This window comes from Pseudopipra pipra, chromosome 2 (assembly GCF_036250125.1).
Source record: "Pseudopipra pipra isolate bDixPip1 chromosome 2, bDixPip1.hap1, whole genome shotgun sequence".
Lineage (NCBI taxonomy): Eukaryota > Metazoa > Chordata > Aves > Passeriformes > Pipridae > Pseudopipra > Pseudopipra pipra.
Genome location: NC_087550.1, coordinates 49,019,847 through 49,035,995, shown reverse-complemented (window position 1 = coordinate 49,035,995; position 16,149 = coordinate 49,019,847). Strand labels below are relative to the sequence as shown.

At 46.3% G+C, this 16,149-nt stretch overlaps 1 protein-coding gene and 1 long non-coding RNA gene across 2 annotated transcripts in view; one reads left to right on the top strand and one right to left on the bottom strand.

Moving 5' to 3' along the window:
* The first annotated feature begins 1,675 nt into the window (after window positions 1-1,675).
* On the top strand, window positions 1,676-10,413 carry HMGB1 (high mobility group box 1). Its single transcript, XM_064645457.1, has 5 exons — window positions 1,676-1,875; window positions 4,693-4,855; window positions 5,135-5,280; window positions 6,235-6,409; window positions 8,442-10,413. Exons 2-5 carry the CDS (start codon window positions 4,706-4,708, stop codon window positions 8,616-8,618), a joined length of 648 nt encoding a protein of 215 aa, XP_064501527.1. The 5' UTR covers window positions 1,676-1,875; window positions 4,693-4,705; the 3' UTR covers window positions 8,619-10,413.
* LOC135409639 (uncharacterized) overlaps window positions 9,714-16,149 on the bottom strand; it is a 78,439-nt gene continuing 72,003 nt past the window's right edge. The window contains exon 7 of the long non-coding RNA XR_010428289.1: window positions 9,714-14,905. This is a non-coding gene — a long non-coding RNA (uncharacterized LOC135409639). The remainder of the gene's footprint in view (window positions 14,906-16,149) is intronic.

Here is a 16,149-nt window from a genome sequence, read left to right as displayed (position 1 = left end):
TTCTTCTGCTCCATATTCTGTATAAAGGTTTGAACTTTAAGACACAAATCAGAAAAAAAAAAAAACGAAACAAAACCAAAACCCAAAACACCTAAAACCTTTCCTTTAGATAAACATTAGTGTTCCTTACTGTTCACGTATTTTTGCTTGATTTCAGATAGCAGAACTACTGTTTTCTTATCTCCATTGGCAGTTCTTCACAAACGAGGGAGTTTAGAATTAGGGCCGTTACTGGTGCACCATTCCATAAAGCACCATGCCTTGCCAAATGATTCATAATTGCAAAGGAAGATTTGGAGTTCGTTTGCCTTCTCACCAGCAATATCTTGAAAGAAGTATCAGCTCATGGAGGAGAAAGGTGGGCTTGGGCACTGGGTCTGGAACAGAAATTACTGGACTATAGGTTAAATAAGGGGATCAGATGAATACATCTTAAAAACCATTCTTACCTTGAAACTCTTTTTACACTGCCAATATTAGTAACAGGTGACAGTAAGAGGTGGTCTGTATGATCCTTAAGTCTTGTAGGCCACCTAAACATGAAAATAGGACAAATCCTTGTGTGTCAGATCACAGACCCTTCCAAAACTTCACAGATAAAAAAAGATTTTGAGAGAGCGTGATAATTAAGTAATTATTGAAATTGAATATTTAGATGAATATTTGTGACCAAGGTACACTTCGTTTCGTTTAAGTTTCTGTTATTACAGTAAGGGTGCTGAAAATGCCTTTTGGGGCAGAGCAGTGGGTTTGGGTTTTTCACAGCAGCGCTCCTCCCCGGGTTGTCTGCATCAATAAAGCAGATGTGAACTGCGAAGGGGTATTTCTCCTGTTCGCTAGTCCTCTACAGACGACTCGTGCAGTGCAAGTGACAGTAAAAATGCAGGGAGAGGAGCGGCAGCGAAGGACAGGTGAGATATGGCTCAGCCCGGCCCTGCACCGGGATGCCCGGGAACCATCGCTGCGGGATTGCTGAGAACTTGGGGGGGCGGGGGGCGCTACCTGGCCACTCCGGCCTGCTTCTTGTCACCCAGGGGTGTAAAAAAGCAAACCCAGTACCTGCCGGTCCTTGTTCTTAAAAATGATTTACTCATTTCTAGGAAAAAAAAAAAAAAGAAAAAAAGAAAAAATCGGATAAACCCCCAAACAACAGAAAAAAACATACGCCCCCTCCAAGGTCGGTAAGGAGGCAGCGCCGCGGACGCTGCCGCGGCAGCGCAGGACGGCGCCGTGCGCCGGCTGGAGCCGGGCGAGAGGAGCAGGAACACGCGGGCTCGGCCCGGCTCCCGAGCCCCGGCTGTGCCCCATTTTCCGCGGCTGTGCGGCGGGGCGGCGCGGCCGCACGGGGTATTGGCGGGGGGGCGGCGCGGGAGCGCCCACGCTGGCGGTGCCTCACTCCCCCCAGCAGGGCGGGCGTGGGGTCCCCCCAGGGCGGCGGGGGGCGTGCGCGGGGGCGGCGGGGCCCGCGGCCCTCGCAGTTAGCAGTGCAGCACCGACCGGCCCCGCCACGCTCGGGTCCCGCCGCCGCCCGGCTCCCTGCGCTCACTTTTATATTTGCGCGCCCTTTCCCTGCTCGGTGACGTGTCCCGCGCCGCGCCCAACCCGCGCCGCTTTCTGGTCAGGACAATGGGAGCGCCTCGGCCAATGGGCGCGGCGCTCGGCTTGGCGGCGGCCAATGGGCGCGGGGCTGTGCTGAGAGTAATGTTACCAGCGCCGCGAGTGTGAGGAGGCTGCGTATCGATCCCGCGCTCAGCCATTGCGGTGCACCGGGCTGCACAGCGACCCAGCCAGCGCTGGGGCCGGGCGGGCGGCCGCGGGAGCGTCTCTGGGGCTCGGGGCCGAGCTAGGGCTGCGTGCCGACTCTGTCTGACACGGGTGAGTACGCGCCGGGGGCCGCCGGGCCGGCCGGGCGCGCTCGCCTGCCCGCTCGCAGCCGGGCGATGAGCCGGCGCTGGCCGTCGTGCCGCCGCCGTCGCCGCTGCCTGACCGCGGAGCGCGGGGCAGCGCCGGCTCGGGCGCCCGCACACAAAGGCGAGCGGGGCTGTGCCCGGGAGACCCTTTCCCGGGGCGGCGAGCCCCCCGGCCGGGGCGGGGCGGGGGCGGCGGGCGACTTCGGGAGAGCGGGGCGGCGAGAGGCAGGGAGCGAGAGGGAAGAGAGAGACGGGCGAAGGGAACCGGGCGAGTGACCGGGGGTCGCCCGCCGCGGGGGGCGAGGGCCGCGCCATGCCCCGCCGTAAGCCGCTTACACGGTGCCTCGCCGTAGCCATCGCCGCGGCGGCGGGGCAGGCGGCAGGGCGGCGGGGGCTCCGGGCGGGCTGCGCCGCGCCGCCGGGGCTGCGGGGAGCGCGGGAGAGCGGGGCGCGGGCCGGGGCGCCGCTGGCCCCGCGGCCGCCCGGCTGTAACATGGCTGACGGGAGCCGCGAGCTAGAAAACAAGGCGAGCGGCGGCGGAGCAGCAGAGGAGGCGCTCGGGCGGGCGGGGGCGCAGTTCGGGGGAACTTTTTTCTCGAGCAGCCGCCGATCGGCCGGGCGCGGGGCCCGGAGCCCCGGGGCCACACAGTTCGGCGGGGCGCGGGAGAGAACCGGGGGTCCCCGGTGGGGCTTCGCCCGCGCCGCCGGGGTTCGGGCAGGCGCTGGAAGCGCGCCGGCCGCCCCCCCAGTCATCCTTCCTCCCCCCCCGCTCCCACCCACCTCCCCCTGTCTCCCGCCCGCCCTCCCCCGGCTGCAATGGCTGAGCGTGTGCGCCAGGGTAGCGGCGCGCTCACACAAAGGGAAGGGAGGAAGGAGCCATGTTCTCTGCGCGGCGGCGGCAGCTGGCGACGCCACAGCGGCCATTCCGCGCCGCCCGGGCTGCACTGCCGCCGTCGCCCTCGCAGGCGGGGGTCGCGCTCGGCCCCGCCGCGGCCCCTCTCGCTGGGGGTCCCGCGGCCTGGGCTCGCCGCCCCGCCCGGCCGCGGGGGGTGTGGTGGCGGCGGGGGGGGTGGGGAGCGGCCGGCTCTGCTCCTCAGCGCACAAAATGGAAGGAGGCTCGGCGGCGGGTGACCTCCTCCGCCAGGAGCCTGCGCCATGGCGGCCGCTCCCGCCGACACCGCCGCTGCGGCGTCGCGGCCGGCAGGGAGGGAGCGAGCGCAGGCCGGGGCTGCCTCGCCTCATGGCGGCCAGAGCGGGCAGGGCCGGGCATGGGGATGTCCCCCCCCGCCTCGGGCGACGGGGGCGGCGGCGGGAGAGCGCTTTGTCCCGCCGGGGCCGGGGGTCGCCGCCTGCGGGCAGCCGCACCCCGGTGGGTGTCCGGCGCCCGGGCATGTGCTCGCCGCCCGCTGGCCTGCTGCGAGTCCTCGCCTGAACGCGAAATAAAACTTCCACAGCTTTTCCCTAATAACGGGACTCTTTTTTTTCTTTTTTTCATTTTCTTTTTTTCCCCCTTTTTCCCCTCTCACCCCCAGCAGGTCTCTTGAGGGACTTCTGAAGTTTCCCTCTGCCCCCTCACAGGGAAGCGTCCAAAATGGCGGGAAGGAGGAGGCTTTTAAACGCCAGCCCTTCGGCCGCGGTGCCCATTGCTCCCCGCGGCCCCTCCGTGCCCCGAGACCCCCCCGCCCTCACCGCCAACCCCGCGGCCGGCTGGGAGTGCCCCGGCCCGGCCGAGCGTCCGTGCCGTTTGGCGCTGGAAGTGTCTCCATGGCAGGCAGGAGCGCTCCTGGTTCCTCAGCCTTCTTGTTTACTTGATAGAAACTTCAAACCGGACGTGTTTAGTCACAGAGCAGAAATCTGTTTCTGTCTATCCGCCAAACCGATAGGAAATGCAGCTTCTGTGGCAGTACGGGCAGGCACTGCATGCCCTTTATTTTTTTTTTCCTTCCACACTTTTTTTTCTTCTTCTTCTTTTAACTCCTGCTGAAGAGTTGGTCAGGGTGCAAGTGACTTTTTCCAGGGAGCTATGGAGAAATAGTCTAGATGTCTGACTTGGGTGTGAAAGTTCCAGGAAGGTATTTTTCAGTCCCTGAAAGAATCAGATAGTCCTCATACTGAGCTTTGCAGGCTGTGTGTAAATGTCATACTTTTCCCTGCCTAGGTTAGAACAAGTTTGACCAAGTGCAGTGTTTCATTCCTGTATTTCTAGGTATATATACAAAGAGAGAATAGGTTTTTGCAGTACACGTAAAGGAGAGTGACAATATATGTCACATGACACATAGAAAATAATAAAAAATAATATATTTTGTAAGTGAACACCCAAGGCCTACAGGGATGTAGAAACATGGGCTGTAGAAGGAAAGAATTTAGTAACCCAGAAGGCCAGCTGAGACAGGATACTTGGGTACTTTTTCCCTTCTCTTGATAGAATTTATTCTGCCCAAACATGCAGTTAATACACTGGTAATAATCATAGTGTGCAGTCTCCACTGCAGTAGTTGCCTTCAGATTTCTTAGAAGGTGAGTTTTTGTTTGCAGGAAACCATAACTGGACATTTTGAAGGGCCTTTGAGATTTCAGGTTGCTTGCATCCAGGTTGCCTCAGACAGGGATGACAGAAATCTTCAGTAAATTTTCCAGAAGGCAAACTTCTTCCTCTTGTATGATTCCAGAATACTGCTCCAGTGTGCCTTGTTTGGCGTGATCTTTCATTGTGACTTACTTCCCACCTGAGTTTGTTGAAAGTACAAGTTTTAAAGGTGTCTCTCTTGTTTTGTTACAGAAAATCAGCAAAAATGGGCAAAGGCGATCCTAAGAAGCCGAGAGGTAAAATGTCTTCATATGCCTTCTTTGTGCAAACCTGCCGGGAGGAGCACAAGAAGAAACATCCAGATGCTTCAGTGAACTTCTCAGAGTTCTCAAAAAAATGCTCAGAACGATGGAAGGTAGGAATAGTTTCTTAAAAAGAAGCCTTAAATGACTGCTTTGTGTGAAATACTGTTTGAGCTTGTAAATGATTTATTTAGAAATTCAGGTTTTAGGTAAGTACGAAGTGGAGTTGAAGGATTAGTGGTAACTATCCATTGTCCTTGTCTTACCTTTAGCTCCCCCAACTGAAATTTTGAAGTGGACTTCGATACATTTTTGAATTTTGAATCTTAAAATACTGTTTTGACCCTTCTGTATCCCTTCCGAGATATTCTGTGATTCTAATTACCTTCCAGACTATGTCTTCTAAGGAGAAAGGGAAGTTTGAAGATATGGCAAAGGCTGACAAGCTTCGTTATGAAAAAGAAATGAAAAACTATGTACCACCTAAGGGGGAAACAAAAAAGAAGTTCAAGGACCCAAATGCACCGAAGAGGCCTCCGTAAGTAGATTTCTAGTTTTAGGTTGTCTTGTTCAGGACCATCACACTGGTGTGTATCTATAAAATGATAATTTTTTCCAGGTTTAGGAGCTTCAGAAATACCAGACTACACGTTTTTCCTGAATGGTGGCCTAAAGATAGGTTGAGATATTAGTTATGAATGTTAGACTTTCATTTTCAGGCAGGCTGTCCCACTATCAAAGTTGGAGTAATGGCAGCCTTTAAAGGTAAATGCAAAAATTGAAGATGTGTGATGCTGACTGATTTTTCTGGTTTCTATTAAGAGAGTAATTGTAGTGTAATATAGCAGTAGAGTATTGTGGGCATCACCTGTTGGCTTGAGCAGAATTTTTGGTTGGCAGTCTGTTTAAAATTAGAGACTTTTACACCGAACAGGTTAGAGGGATGATCTTGCTCAAAACCAGCTTGGAGAATTAAAACCTCAGCTGCTACATAATGACAACTGGCTCCAGGTTTGTCTCGTACTACACACCAATGCTTTCTACAAATACGTTTGTGTGTGTGTGTTTGAAATGGAGCTAATGCTGAAAGGAACAGGGAAATTCCTTTACAAGCTAATGTTCTTATTTGGGCTAATGCTGTCATCAGGAAATCTTAACTTCCATAGCACATACTGCAGCCCCTTGGCCTTTAACAGTTCTGACATAACATTTGCTCCTTGGTATTATTCGCTCATTCCTTCTTTTTAAGATTTTCTCTGCGTACGGTATATAACATTTGCTTTTCAGGGGGTCCTGCCAGAAACGGGACAGCAGTGTGTATAAGTTCACAAAGTAGGTCATTCAGTTCTGATACCTTCCATTGTAATCAACATTTGTCTCACTTTGGGTGCTATTCCGAAATGCTCCTAAGGAACAGTAACAAAGATCACAAAAGTTGCTGTGATAGCGAAGTCTAAAATTAAAATAATCTTGTCTTATTTTTCCTCTGTAGTTCGGCTTTTTTCTTGTTTTGCTCTGAGTTTCGTCCAAAAATCAAAGGAGAACATCCTGGTCTGTCCATTGGAGATGTCGCAAAGAAACTGGGAGAGATGTGGAACAACACCGCTGCAGACGATAAACAGCCTTATGAAAAAAAGGCTGCTAAGCTGAAGGAGAAGTATGAAAAGGTAACTTTGATATCTACAGAGATGATTGGGGGGGTCAAGTCTCAATTTAGACAGTTTTTTTCCTTCTCATGAACTCTTGATACCTGATGTTGCAAATTATAATATTATCCGTAATTACAGATTTCATTATAGTTGTTGAAAAATACCACATAAGGGGGCATATGGTTTGTTGCTGTAACGTCAAATTGCAGTCATTTGTCTTGAACTATTGGCATTCTTCTGTAATTTTGGGCTGTCACCGATGGCTCAATAGACGCCATGGTGTTTGTATTGTTATTAAATCCGTAGGTCACAGTGGTGTCTGAGTTAAGGGACTAGTAAGTAACACTAGTAAAGAATGAATTGGTTCTCCCTAATTTTGGCCGTAGCGATGAGCATCCCTGAACATTAGGATAACTGATACACATCGGTGCGTTTTGAAATTTATTCTTGGGATAATGACAAAACACTAAGGAGATGCTAGTTTTAGACGTGTTTTTCCTAGACCTACTTTGTGTCCATCTCTTCTAGTAATTAACTTAGTTAATTATACATATAAAGCAGCTTGTCATACAGTTTTTTTAATTATTAAAGCTAAATCACATTGTCATAATTGGAGCTGTAGAATTCTGTTGTGCACACGGGGTTGTGCTGTGCATGGTTTTATTTCTAGAGGCAAATTCCCATCCCAAGTATGCGGGAGCCAAAGGAGGGGGGGATGCACATTAGCATCCCCTGATGATGCTTTACAGTGGGTCAGTGACCACCTATAGCTAACGTATAGCACATACATCTGTTCGTGTGCCGTGACCTTCCTCTGGGTATTGCTTCTGCTGGCAAACAAATCCAGTTTAAAATCTTAGCACTGGAGTGAGCAAGGTGGAACCTTTGAGCCCTAATTATGTACTGGTGAGGAGTTGCAGGTCTAGAAGCTTTCTCACGTGATGCTTTGTGTACAGTATCATGGTAATTGTTTGTACATACAGCCAAGGCAATTCATAAGACATTTTCTTTAAATGGTAGAATTATTAGTTTTTATGCAGAGATACTTTAATTTTCACTAGTATTGTCTTTATTTCTTAGACTTACAAATGAGTTTTTAAGGTGGAGTTATCTCAATATTTCACTGCTTGGCCTTTGAGTTAGTGGCTATTGTATCTTCTCAAAATTTCATGCTGAGCTTCAAGGGAGTCCAAGGGACCTGTAAGATTAGTGGTGTAGTGTTTATTAGGTGAGAACTATTTAAAGATCTGGACCATCTGCATAAACATGGTGATGCTCTGTAGCTGGTGTGTTTTAAGTCTTGTAAATCAATTCTCTTACCTAATTGTTCTTACTGTTTTGGCACAAAGTTGGGAGGTCTTAACTGCTTTTCTGACTTGGCCTTCCAGGTATGGTTCGGACTTGCCTGTAACAGGAACTGAGTTTTGTGCGTTATAAACTACTGGAATAAATTTACTGTGTGCAGAAGGTGGCACTGTCTACCCTTTAATCAAGTTCTTATACCTTTTATTTTGTAAATTTCTGTTAGGCAGAATTCTGTGTAACTGCTCTTCGTTGAGGCATAGCATTGCAACTGTTAGGCTGGGTCATTCTATGTGTTCTGGGTGGGTAATTCCAGATTTGTGCCTCAAACAAGGGTTTTCCTGTGCATTTCTTTAGGCATTGTAGAAGGTAGGGCTAGAAAGGGACCTTAAGAGGTCTCCTTAGCTTTGTTTCCTTATGGGATAGTGGACTCAGCTGTGCCTTTATCATAAGAGGCAGCAGCTTTTCCAACTGTTCGCAGGAGCCTAGCAGTGGAGATTCCTTAGCAGTCATAAGCAGTGTGTTCTCTTGTGCCAGTATTCTTTTTGTGTTAGAGGGTTCCCCTTTCTTTGGCATTGGGCTTCAGTTCACCTTGTAACTGAAGCTGCAGCTCCCAGTCCAACCCCAGTGGATGTGGAGAAAGGGCAGATACTTGGCTTGGTCTGGTTTCACAAGTACTGTTTGGAAGTGGCTCGGACCACTTGGCTGGTTAAATCTTTGAGATTCTTCCTGCTTTTTTTTCTCCAAGGATATTGCTGCATACCGGGCCAAAGGGAAGGTTGATGGAGGCAAAAAAGTAGTTGCCAAGGCTGAGAAGAGCAAGAAGAAGAAGGAGGAGGAGGAAGATGAGGATGAAGATGAAGAGGATGAAGATGATGAAGAGGAGGAAGAAGAGGAGGATGAAGATGATGATGATGATGAATAAGTCTCTTTTAGAGCAATTTCTTTCTTGTCTATAAAGCATTTAACCCCCCTGTACACAATTCACTCCTTTTAAAGAAAACAAAATTGAAATGTAAGGCTGTGTAAGATTTGTTTTTAAACTGTACAGTGTCTCTTTTTTTGTATAGTTAACACACTACCGAATGTGTCTTTAGATAGCCCTGTCCTTAGTGGTATTTCAATGGCCACTAACCTTGCCTGGTACAGTGTGGGGGTTGTAAATTGGCATGGGAGTTATAAAGCAGGTTCTTGTTGGTGCACAGCACAAATTAGTTATATTCGGGGATGTAGTTCATTTCTCATCTTCAGTTGTCTCTGATGCATCATAAAAATAATTGTTGTTCTGTTAACTGAATACCACTCTGTAATTGCAAAAAAAGAAGAAAAAAAGTTGCAGCTGTTTTGTTGACATTCTGAATGCTTCTAAGTAAATACAATTTTTTTTTATTAGTATTGTTGTCCTTTTAATAGGTGCCCTTGAGAATCACACTTTTTTTCTTTTCTCTCTCTTTTTTTTTTTTTTTTTTTTTTTTTTTTGAGGGGAACTCATCTTTTGCTTTATTGAATGCCCATATGGGATCACGGGAATATTACAGTTTTCATCTTTCATATAACCAGCTGATAAACAAAGCTTTGATCTGCATACCCTGCATTATCATGATAGGGTAAGAAAAGAAATATATAGGCATATGATGAAAGAATATACTTCCATAACTGGAAACAAAACAAAAAAAATTCAATCTCAGCAAACTGATACTTGTTCTGATTTTTGTGAAATGTAATATTCTATTGAGTTGCATGAATTTACCAGTCTTGGAGAGTTGAGAAGTACAGAGTTCAATTTTACAGAAATTAAATACTTTGGGGGGTGGGGAGGGAGGGAATGTTAAATTTTGTCCTAGAAGGACCCATAGGAAGAGTGTATGTTCATCCGGTGTAGAGAAATTTACATGTGTGACTCTGTTACCATGTAATGGAAGTTATATTTGTAAATCTCTGAACACCTGAGAGCGATGAGCGTACCTAAAATGTGTAAAGTTAAAAGCATGAAATGACCATATTATTTTTTGGTGACAGGTCTGGTGATGGCCACGGGCTTTATACCATGAAACTCCTGGTAGCAAATGGCCCACAAGAAATGAATTTTCTTTCTAAGATTTCTATAAATGATACCATTATTATTTGTTAAATCTATGTAAATTCATATTTGTATTCTTGAAATTCTAGTTTTAGCCCTTTAAAAAAAGTTGTATATTGTCTCAAATTGAAAATGAGATAAGATGTATTTTTCCTGTTAGGTTTTATACCGCACTCTTGATGTTTGCCCATTTTTAAGTTAAATATAGTTGTATGGAAAAGTACATTTTATTAAATTTTGCATTAAAAAGTTAAATGTTTATGGTATACCAACAATGTCTAATTTGGTCAAATACAGTTCTCTTCCAAAACCAAAGCTAAGGGGTTTTTTGCATATTTAGTAAAACTTCAAGTGCTGGCAGCTGTAACTATTTTCACATATACCTGCTTACCAGTTTGGGGGACAATTTGGCAATTTTGTGGTTACAAAATTATGGTTCTCTTAAGTGCCAGTGTTTAAAAAAAAAAAAAAGCATTCTTGTAATTTTACACGCTTTTGTGATGGAGTATTGTTTTGTTATACAATTTTGACTTTCAGATTCTTATTTCAATTTGCATTTATGTATAACTTCAGGAGAAATATTGAACATCTGAAATCCTGGATGATACTAATAAACTAATAATTGCAGAGGTTTTAAATACTTAAGTTAAATGGCTCACTTAATATCCGAAGGATTTGGGGGTTTTTTGTGTGTTGGTGTTCTCAGATATGTACATTCCTGCTTTCTGTTTCAAGCAGAAGAATAATGCTGTTTGCAAGGTCTCAATATAGAAAGCTTAGGACAGACAGACTTTTTTTTTCTCCTTAAACTGGATATTACACATTCAAATGCTCGTAACTGATGACAAATTTTCTGTGCTGAAGGGTTTTTTTGTTTCCCCAGGTCATCAGAGGAAAGTAGACACATTTCTTGTTCTTGGAACAAACATACTAAATGAGATCCCTATAGTCTTGTGCCATTGTTCTCAGTGCTTGATGCTGACAAGAAGTAACCTAGAGGATTCAGCTGAACTTAAAAAAGTAGCGGGTGTTTACCTGGCGGCCAGGCGTGGCCTATGCCTTGTCTTTGGGGTTAGAACATTGATAAAGTGTGTCAAGGCTGAAGAGGGTAGGTAATACAATAACTATAAATGCTAGAACTGCCTGTTTCGTGCTGCAGAGGCTGATGTTGGGTGGGAGCAGCACCAGCACTTAAATAATCCTCTTGGTCAAAACTCTGATTCTTGACACAGATAGGTCAGACTTGACCATTCCAAGATTCCTTGATCTGAGGTCAGTTACTACTGACATTTGAGCTTGAATATACCTCCCCTTGATCTTTAAAAGTGACTGCTTTCTGGGGAATAATGAGCAGTGAAATTGCAATTGTTTAGGCAGTGGTTGCCTACAAGGGAATTAGACAGCACTGGCATCACTGTCAAAACAGTAAAAAAGCATTTCCTACACGTTTAACCTTCACATAAATGCTAAATGCCTGATGTAGAGGAGAAAAAAGGCTTTTCCTGTTCTAAACAACAAAAATGTTTTGGTCTGGAGAGAACTTGAATGTTAATAAGTGGTAGTAATGATACCTTGAATGCCAAATGGAGCCAGAATGATTTTATGGCTGTTTATCTCAAGTTGGTCCTGAAAGGAGGTACAGCTGCAGCCACTTGCTTTCTAGGTACACTCTAAACTGGTTTAACTAAACAGAGGCAGCGTTCATCTCTTCTGCCGAGCTTTCAGCAATCACACCAGACGTAGTAAAAAGTTGAGCTAATTTCACAAAAAGTTTCTGTCCAGGCAGATGGGCCCCTGCGAAGCTAAACTAATGGGTATAAAGTGGCTGATTTCTGCAGCCTAATTAGGGTGCTGTTGGCACTGCCGACACTGAGTCTCTTCACAGCTGCTTTTATCAGTGTAACCAGCCCATCGTGAAGGAGGAGAAGGGCTGAGTAATAGCTGGGTTTAGGCTTGCTAGAAAGTGGCAAGATGGATTTGACTGACTCCTCCAGAAGAGCAGCCAGGCAGACTGCAGCCACAGCATTAGGTTCTCTAGATGGGTGACAAGCCCAGCTTGGAAAAAACCTCTCCTAATTCTTGCTAGCCTAAGGGTTAGACCTGTTAGTTAGAGTAAACATTCCCATTCTGCCTTCCCAGCTATGCCTGACAGGAGATTAAAGGAATAAAGACAATGTGCTGTGTTGGGTTATAATGTGTTATTCAATACAGTGTCTGTAACAGAGACATGGCAAAATACAAAGATAGTATTTAATACCAGAGATGATTAATTTTCACCGTTTCCATGCTGTACCATTAGCAACTGACCAGCTACAGGCTTTTAGGACTCAAATGTATCAATTGTTTCATTAATAACAGAAAAATGCCAAATACTGTCAAACAACATTGCTTTATGATATTCTTTAGCTTACAGGTCTGCCCTTGACTACAGATCACATCTTTTTGGGGCTGCTTTAGAAGAAAATAACAGTGTGTGCCATTTTCCTTTGTCAGGCTGCAGTAGACATTATTTTAGCACCTGAAATACATTAAGGGATGTTTTACAAATGTGTTAGTCCAACGTGGTACCTAAGTGTGGGTATGTGTTTTCCTCAGACTTTGCTACTGGATTGCACCCTACATCTGAAAACCACTTTTGAGATGGTATTAATTTAGTCTAGAATAGATTCACTTTAAATTAACACCAGCCTTTATTCCAAAATAATGTACTTGTAGACAAGCTGTCAGACTTTCTTCCGATATTGGAATAAGAAAAAACAGGAAAAGCAAATCTCTGAGAGTTTTTTATCATTTTGCTGAAGTTGTCTTGTACTTTTTATTTTGTATATGTCGTGCCCCGGCTTTTCTTTTGACAGTACTTCAAGCTGAAAAACAAAGATGGATTTTTTTCCCCAATGAATTTATTATGAAGAATGAAGGTCAGATTGCTCTTACGGCTGCTTTGCGCTGCTGAAAAATACACTGTGGCTTCTGCTTCAAGAGCACCTAATTTTGAAATCCATCTTGCTGAAGCAATTGCTATTAGAGGTGACCCGCAAGAGAGAAGAGCCTTCCCTTTTCCCACTTTACGATGGAATAAAAGACTTAAGTGCTAAATTAGCTTAGTCTACCTGTTTGCCACATCAGAAGCTCAAGCCTTCCCTGCAGCAGGAGTGCTCAAGATCAAGCTAAGCGGCAAGAGGCACAGCAGCACAGAGCAAGGAGGACAAGCAAATGTGGGGGTTTTTAGCTACACCCTTTTAAAATCTTGCTTCTATTGTTAAAAAGTGTTTGACTTAAATGAGAGTCATTTGGCACAAAGGAAGTTCATCCGCATGCTTCCAGCAGCCCTTCACCTGTTAAGGCAGCAAAACCTCAATTCCTATATTTCTGACCTCCCAAAAGTTCCCTGGTAAAAACAAGAAAGACCAAGCACTACAGCTTGAATGCCTGTAAAGACCATCTCCCCACATATCTTACAGCAGCAAGAGGTCACCATTTAAATGCTTTTTGCAAGATGCCATTCAAAAAATTAGGCTTACAGAGGGGAAACTAAGGACGCGTGCTGCCATGTTTGTCAAGTGCATTTGTTACCAAAAATTAAAACCCATCCCAGCCCAGGGGGAAAATGCCTATCCCCTAAACACCAGCCAGTGGCATTACAGATGATGAAGGTGTGCAGCAGTGCAGGGCCACCGATGGCAACTGGAGTGGGGGGTTGCCCTGGCAGCCCCTGCCTTGCTGCCAGTTCGCTCCTGGTGCTGGGGAGGCATGAAAACTGCCAGGAGGAAGGACGGTGTGGAGCTCTTGCCTATGGCCACACCATGCCGAGCACAAGTCGTGGGTCGTGCCAGGGCTTGGTGCCGCACGCCTGGCTTGAAAATGTCAGATGCACAGGGAGCAGAGCACCGGGCCGCAAGCAGGGATAACAGGCACCAGCCCTCTCAAGACTCAGCTACGCAGTTGAAAGTAAAATCACAGTTCTCTTTAAAAAAAACCTCTCAAATTTGTGTGGTGGTGATCCTAGAGAACTTTGTTGTAGAACGTGCGCTGGTAAATGATTGAATAACAGTGACTCATATTTTATTATCAGACTTGTCTGCAGCGGCGCTTACGCTCGCTTCGGTTTTGTTGACACGCATTTCTACTGATGCCTGCCAATAAGGAAGGTGCTGTGAACTACTACTAAAATGTAAAACTGGAACTGGGAAATGCAGGTGAGGACTGATCACAGCCTGAGCCCCTCAGCACAGGAGCAGCTCTAACAGCAGGTTTTTGGGACTGAAGGCTTTGGGTTTGCTTTGTCACCCACCGGTGGCAAAGTGCTGGTGGGTTTGTGCTCTGGGGCAGGGGTTGAGAGGCACAGCACCCATGTGGGTGTCAGGGCATTTCACAGGACTAACCCCTTGGATCCTGCCTGGGACTGATGGCTGGTCCGAGAGTCACACGCCAGGAGGTGTAACAGTCTCCAAGTAGGAGGCTGCCAGTAAACCCACCTATGGCAGGGACCCTTCCTTGCACCAGCCCAGCTATGACTGAGACTCCTTCCAACACTGTTTCCTTTGAGGTGGAAGAAGGAAATTATCTATTTTTGGGGAGCATTTGCTGTTCAGTGACAGCAACAACATCTCTAGCACTTCATGCTCTGATTCCATGCAGGAGCACTGAGGTTCTGCCTCTGCTAGGGGTCACTCGGTGGTGACCCTACTCCCTTCCTCCTGCCCTGCCTGACATCCACTGCTGCCAGCCCTGCTCCAGGAGGAAGTAGTGAGTTCACCTCCCCCCCAGCTGCTGGAGGCTGGATCTGTGCTCCCCAGGTAGGACAGGAGTGTTGTTCTGCTGCCCCACCACCCCCAGGCAATCAGTGCCATTCCTGTGTGCCAGGGATGCTCAGGGTCACCCCTAATACCGGGAGCAGCACCTGCCTTCCACACACCCACAACAGAGAGGGGGAAACCATAATGTCAGTGCTGTCACAGGGTGCAGCATTGCCAGGATGTGCTACTGCCTGGGATTGATGCCTCTGGTCTGTCGGCCTCTACGCTCGTATTTGAGTCCCCTGTTCCTACTGACGTGGGCTTTTCTTTCCATCTGAATCATTCAATATGCCTTTGGAGCACAATGGAGCTGTGATTTTTTTCAAAGCCGCCAGCCTGCAGGAAACAGAAGGTCTCTGAATAAAAGGGAGGCTCTTGTTACAACTTCCCTCTTATTTACTGTTCCCAGTAGCAGAGAAGTAAAAAGACAATGAATGAAATGGAGGATTAATCATGCGTAGCACTGAAATATAAACAAGGAGACTACACATCCCAGAGCACTGCTCCAAGCCATGGCTCGTGCCTGCAGCGTGCAAAAATCTTGCAGCACCATGACCACCTGGACTTAACGAAAAAGGGCAAAAGGCAGAGGAGGCTCCACAGGTGCTTTTTCAAAGGTAAACTTGCAAACTGGGAATTTTACATGGACTTTTCTCTGTTCAGTGCTCTCAAAAGTTGAATTCAAGTTGATATCCCCTGTGCTTAATCACTGGTCCATGACTTTTGCAGAGGAAACTCCCTATTTTCCCATTTTTTCACACTAATTTTAAAACAATAAAAGTTCAGGACAACTCCTTTGTCCCACAGAAGACTTTAAAAAATGCTTCAGAGAGAACCTACTGTGCTGCATGTTGTGTAGCTTTGCTCCTAAAAATGGTTGTGGTCATTAGGCTTGCTCCCTTTTCTACTTGCTTTTGGGTCGGTATCCAAATACCAAAAGATTACTAATCATGTACCTTATTTATTTTTTTAAATCAAGGTATTGATTAATACAGTAAAACCTGTATTTGATTTTCAGCTATAGAATTTGAGCATTCACCCCAGTCTTTGCAAAGGTGTTGAGCACCTCAAATTAATTGGTAATAAATTAACCTTGGAAGGTTGGTTGTGTGAGGCAGATTACATGCATACAGCTTTGTGAAGGACTTCAGTGAAGCAAAACACAGGAAAGAAATGTGGAAACAGGGATGTGTAACACAATTCAAATGGCCTGATATATCTGTAATAAATAGTTGATTTGTGTATCCAAATATCTGCATCTGTCAGGTAAGTTGATTTTTCTGGCCTTGGAATGATGTATTTAATGTGAGGGTTGAAGTGAAGTGGAGACCATAATTGTACAACTGATAGGGAAGCTGCTCCTTATCCTTATTGAAAAACTCCAACAAAGCTCTAAACTGTTCTTTTTACAGTTCTCTTTAAAAAGTATACATGAAAAAGTTAGTGAAAATTTATTTAAGCCACCTGCAATAATAAAATTGAAGTGACCCAAGTCTGAAAATACCACAATACGTCTCTAAGTGAATATAAAAAGCCAGAACATGTGATATAATTAAGCTAATAACCAAACCCAACCGATG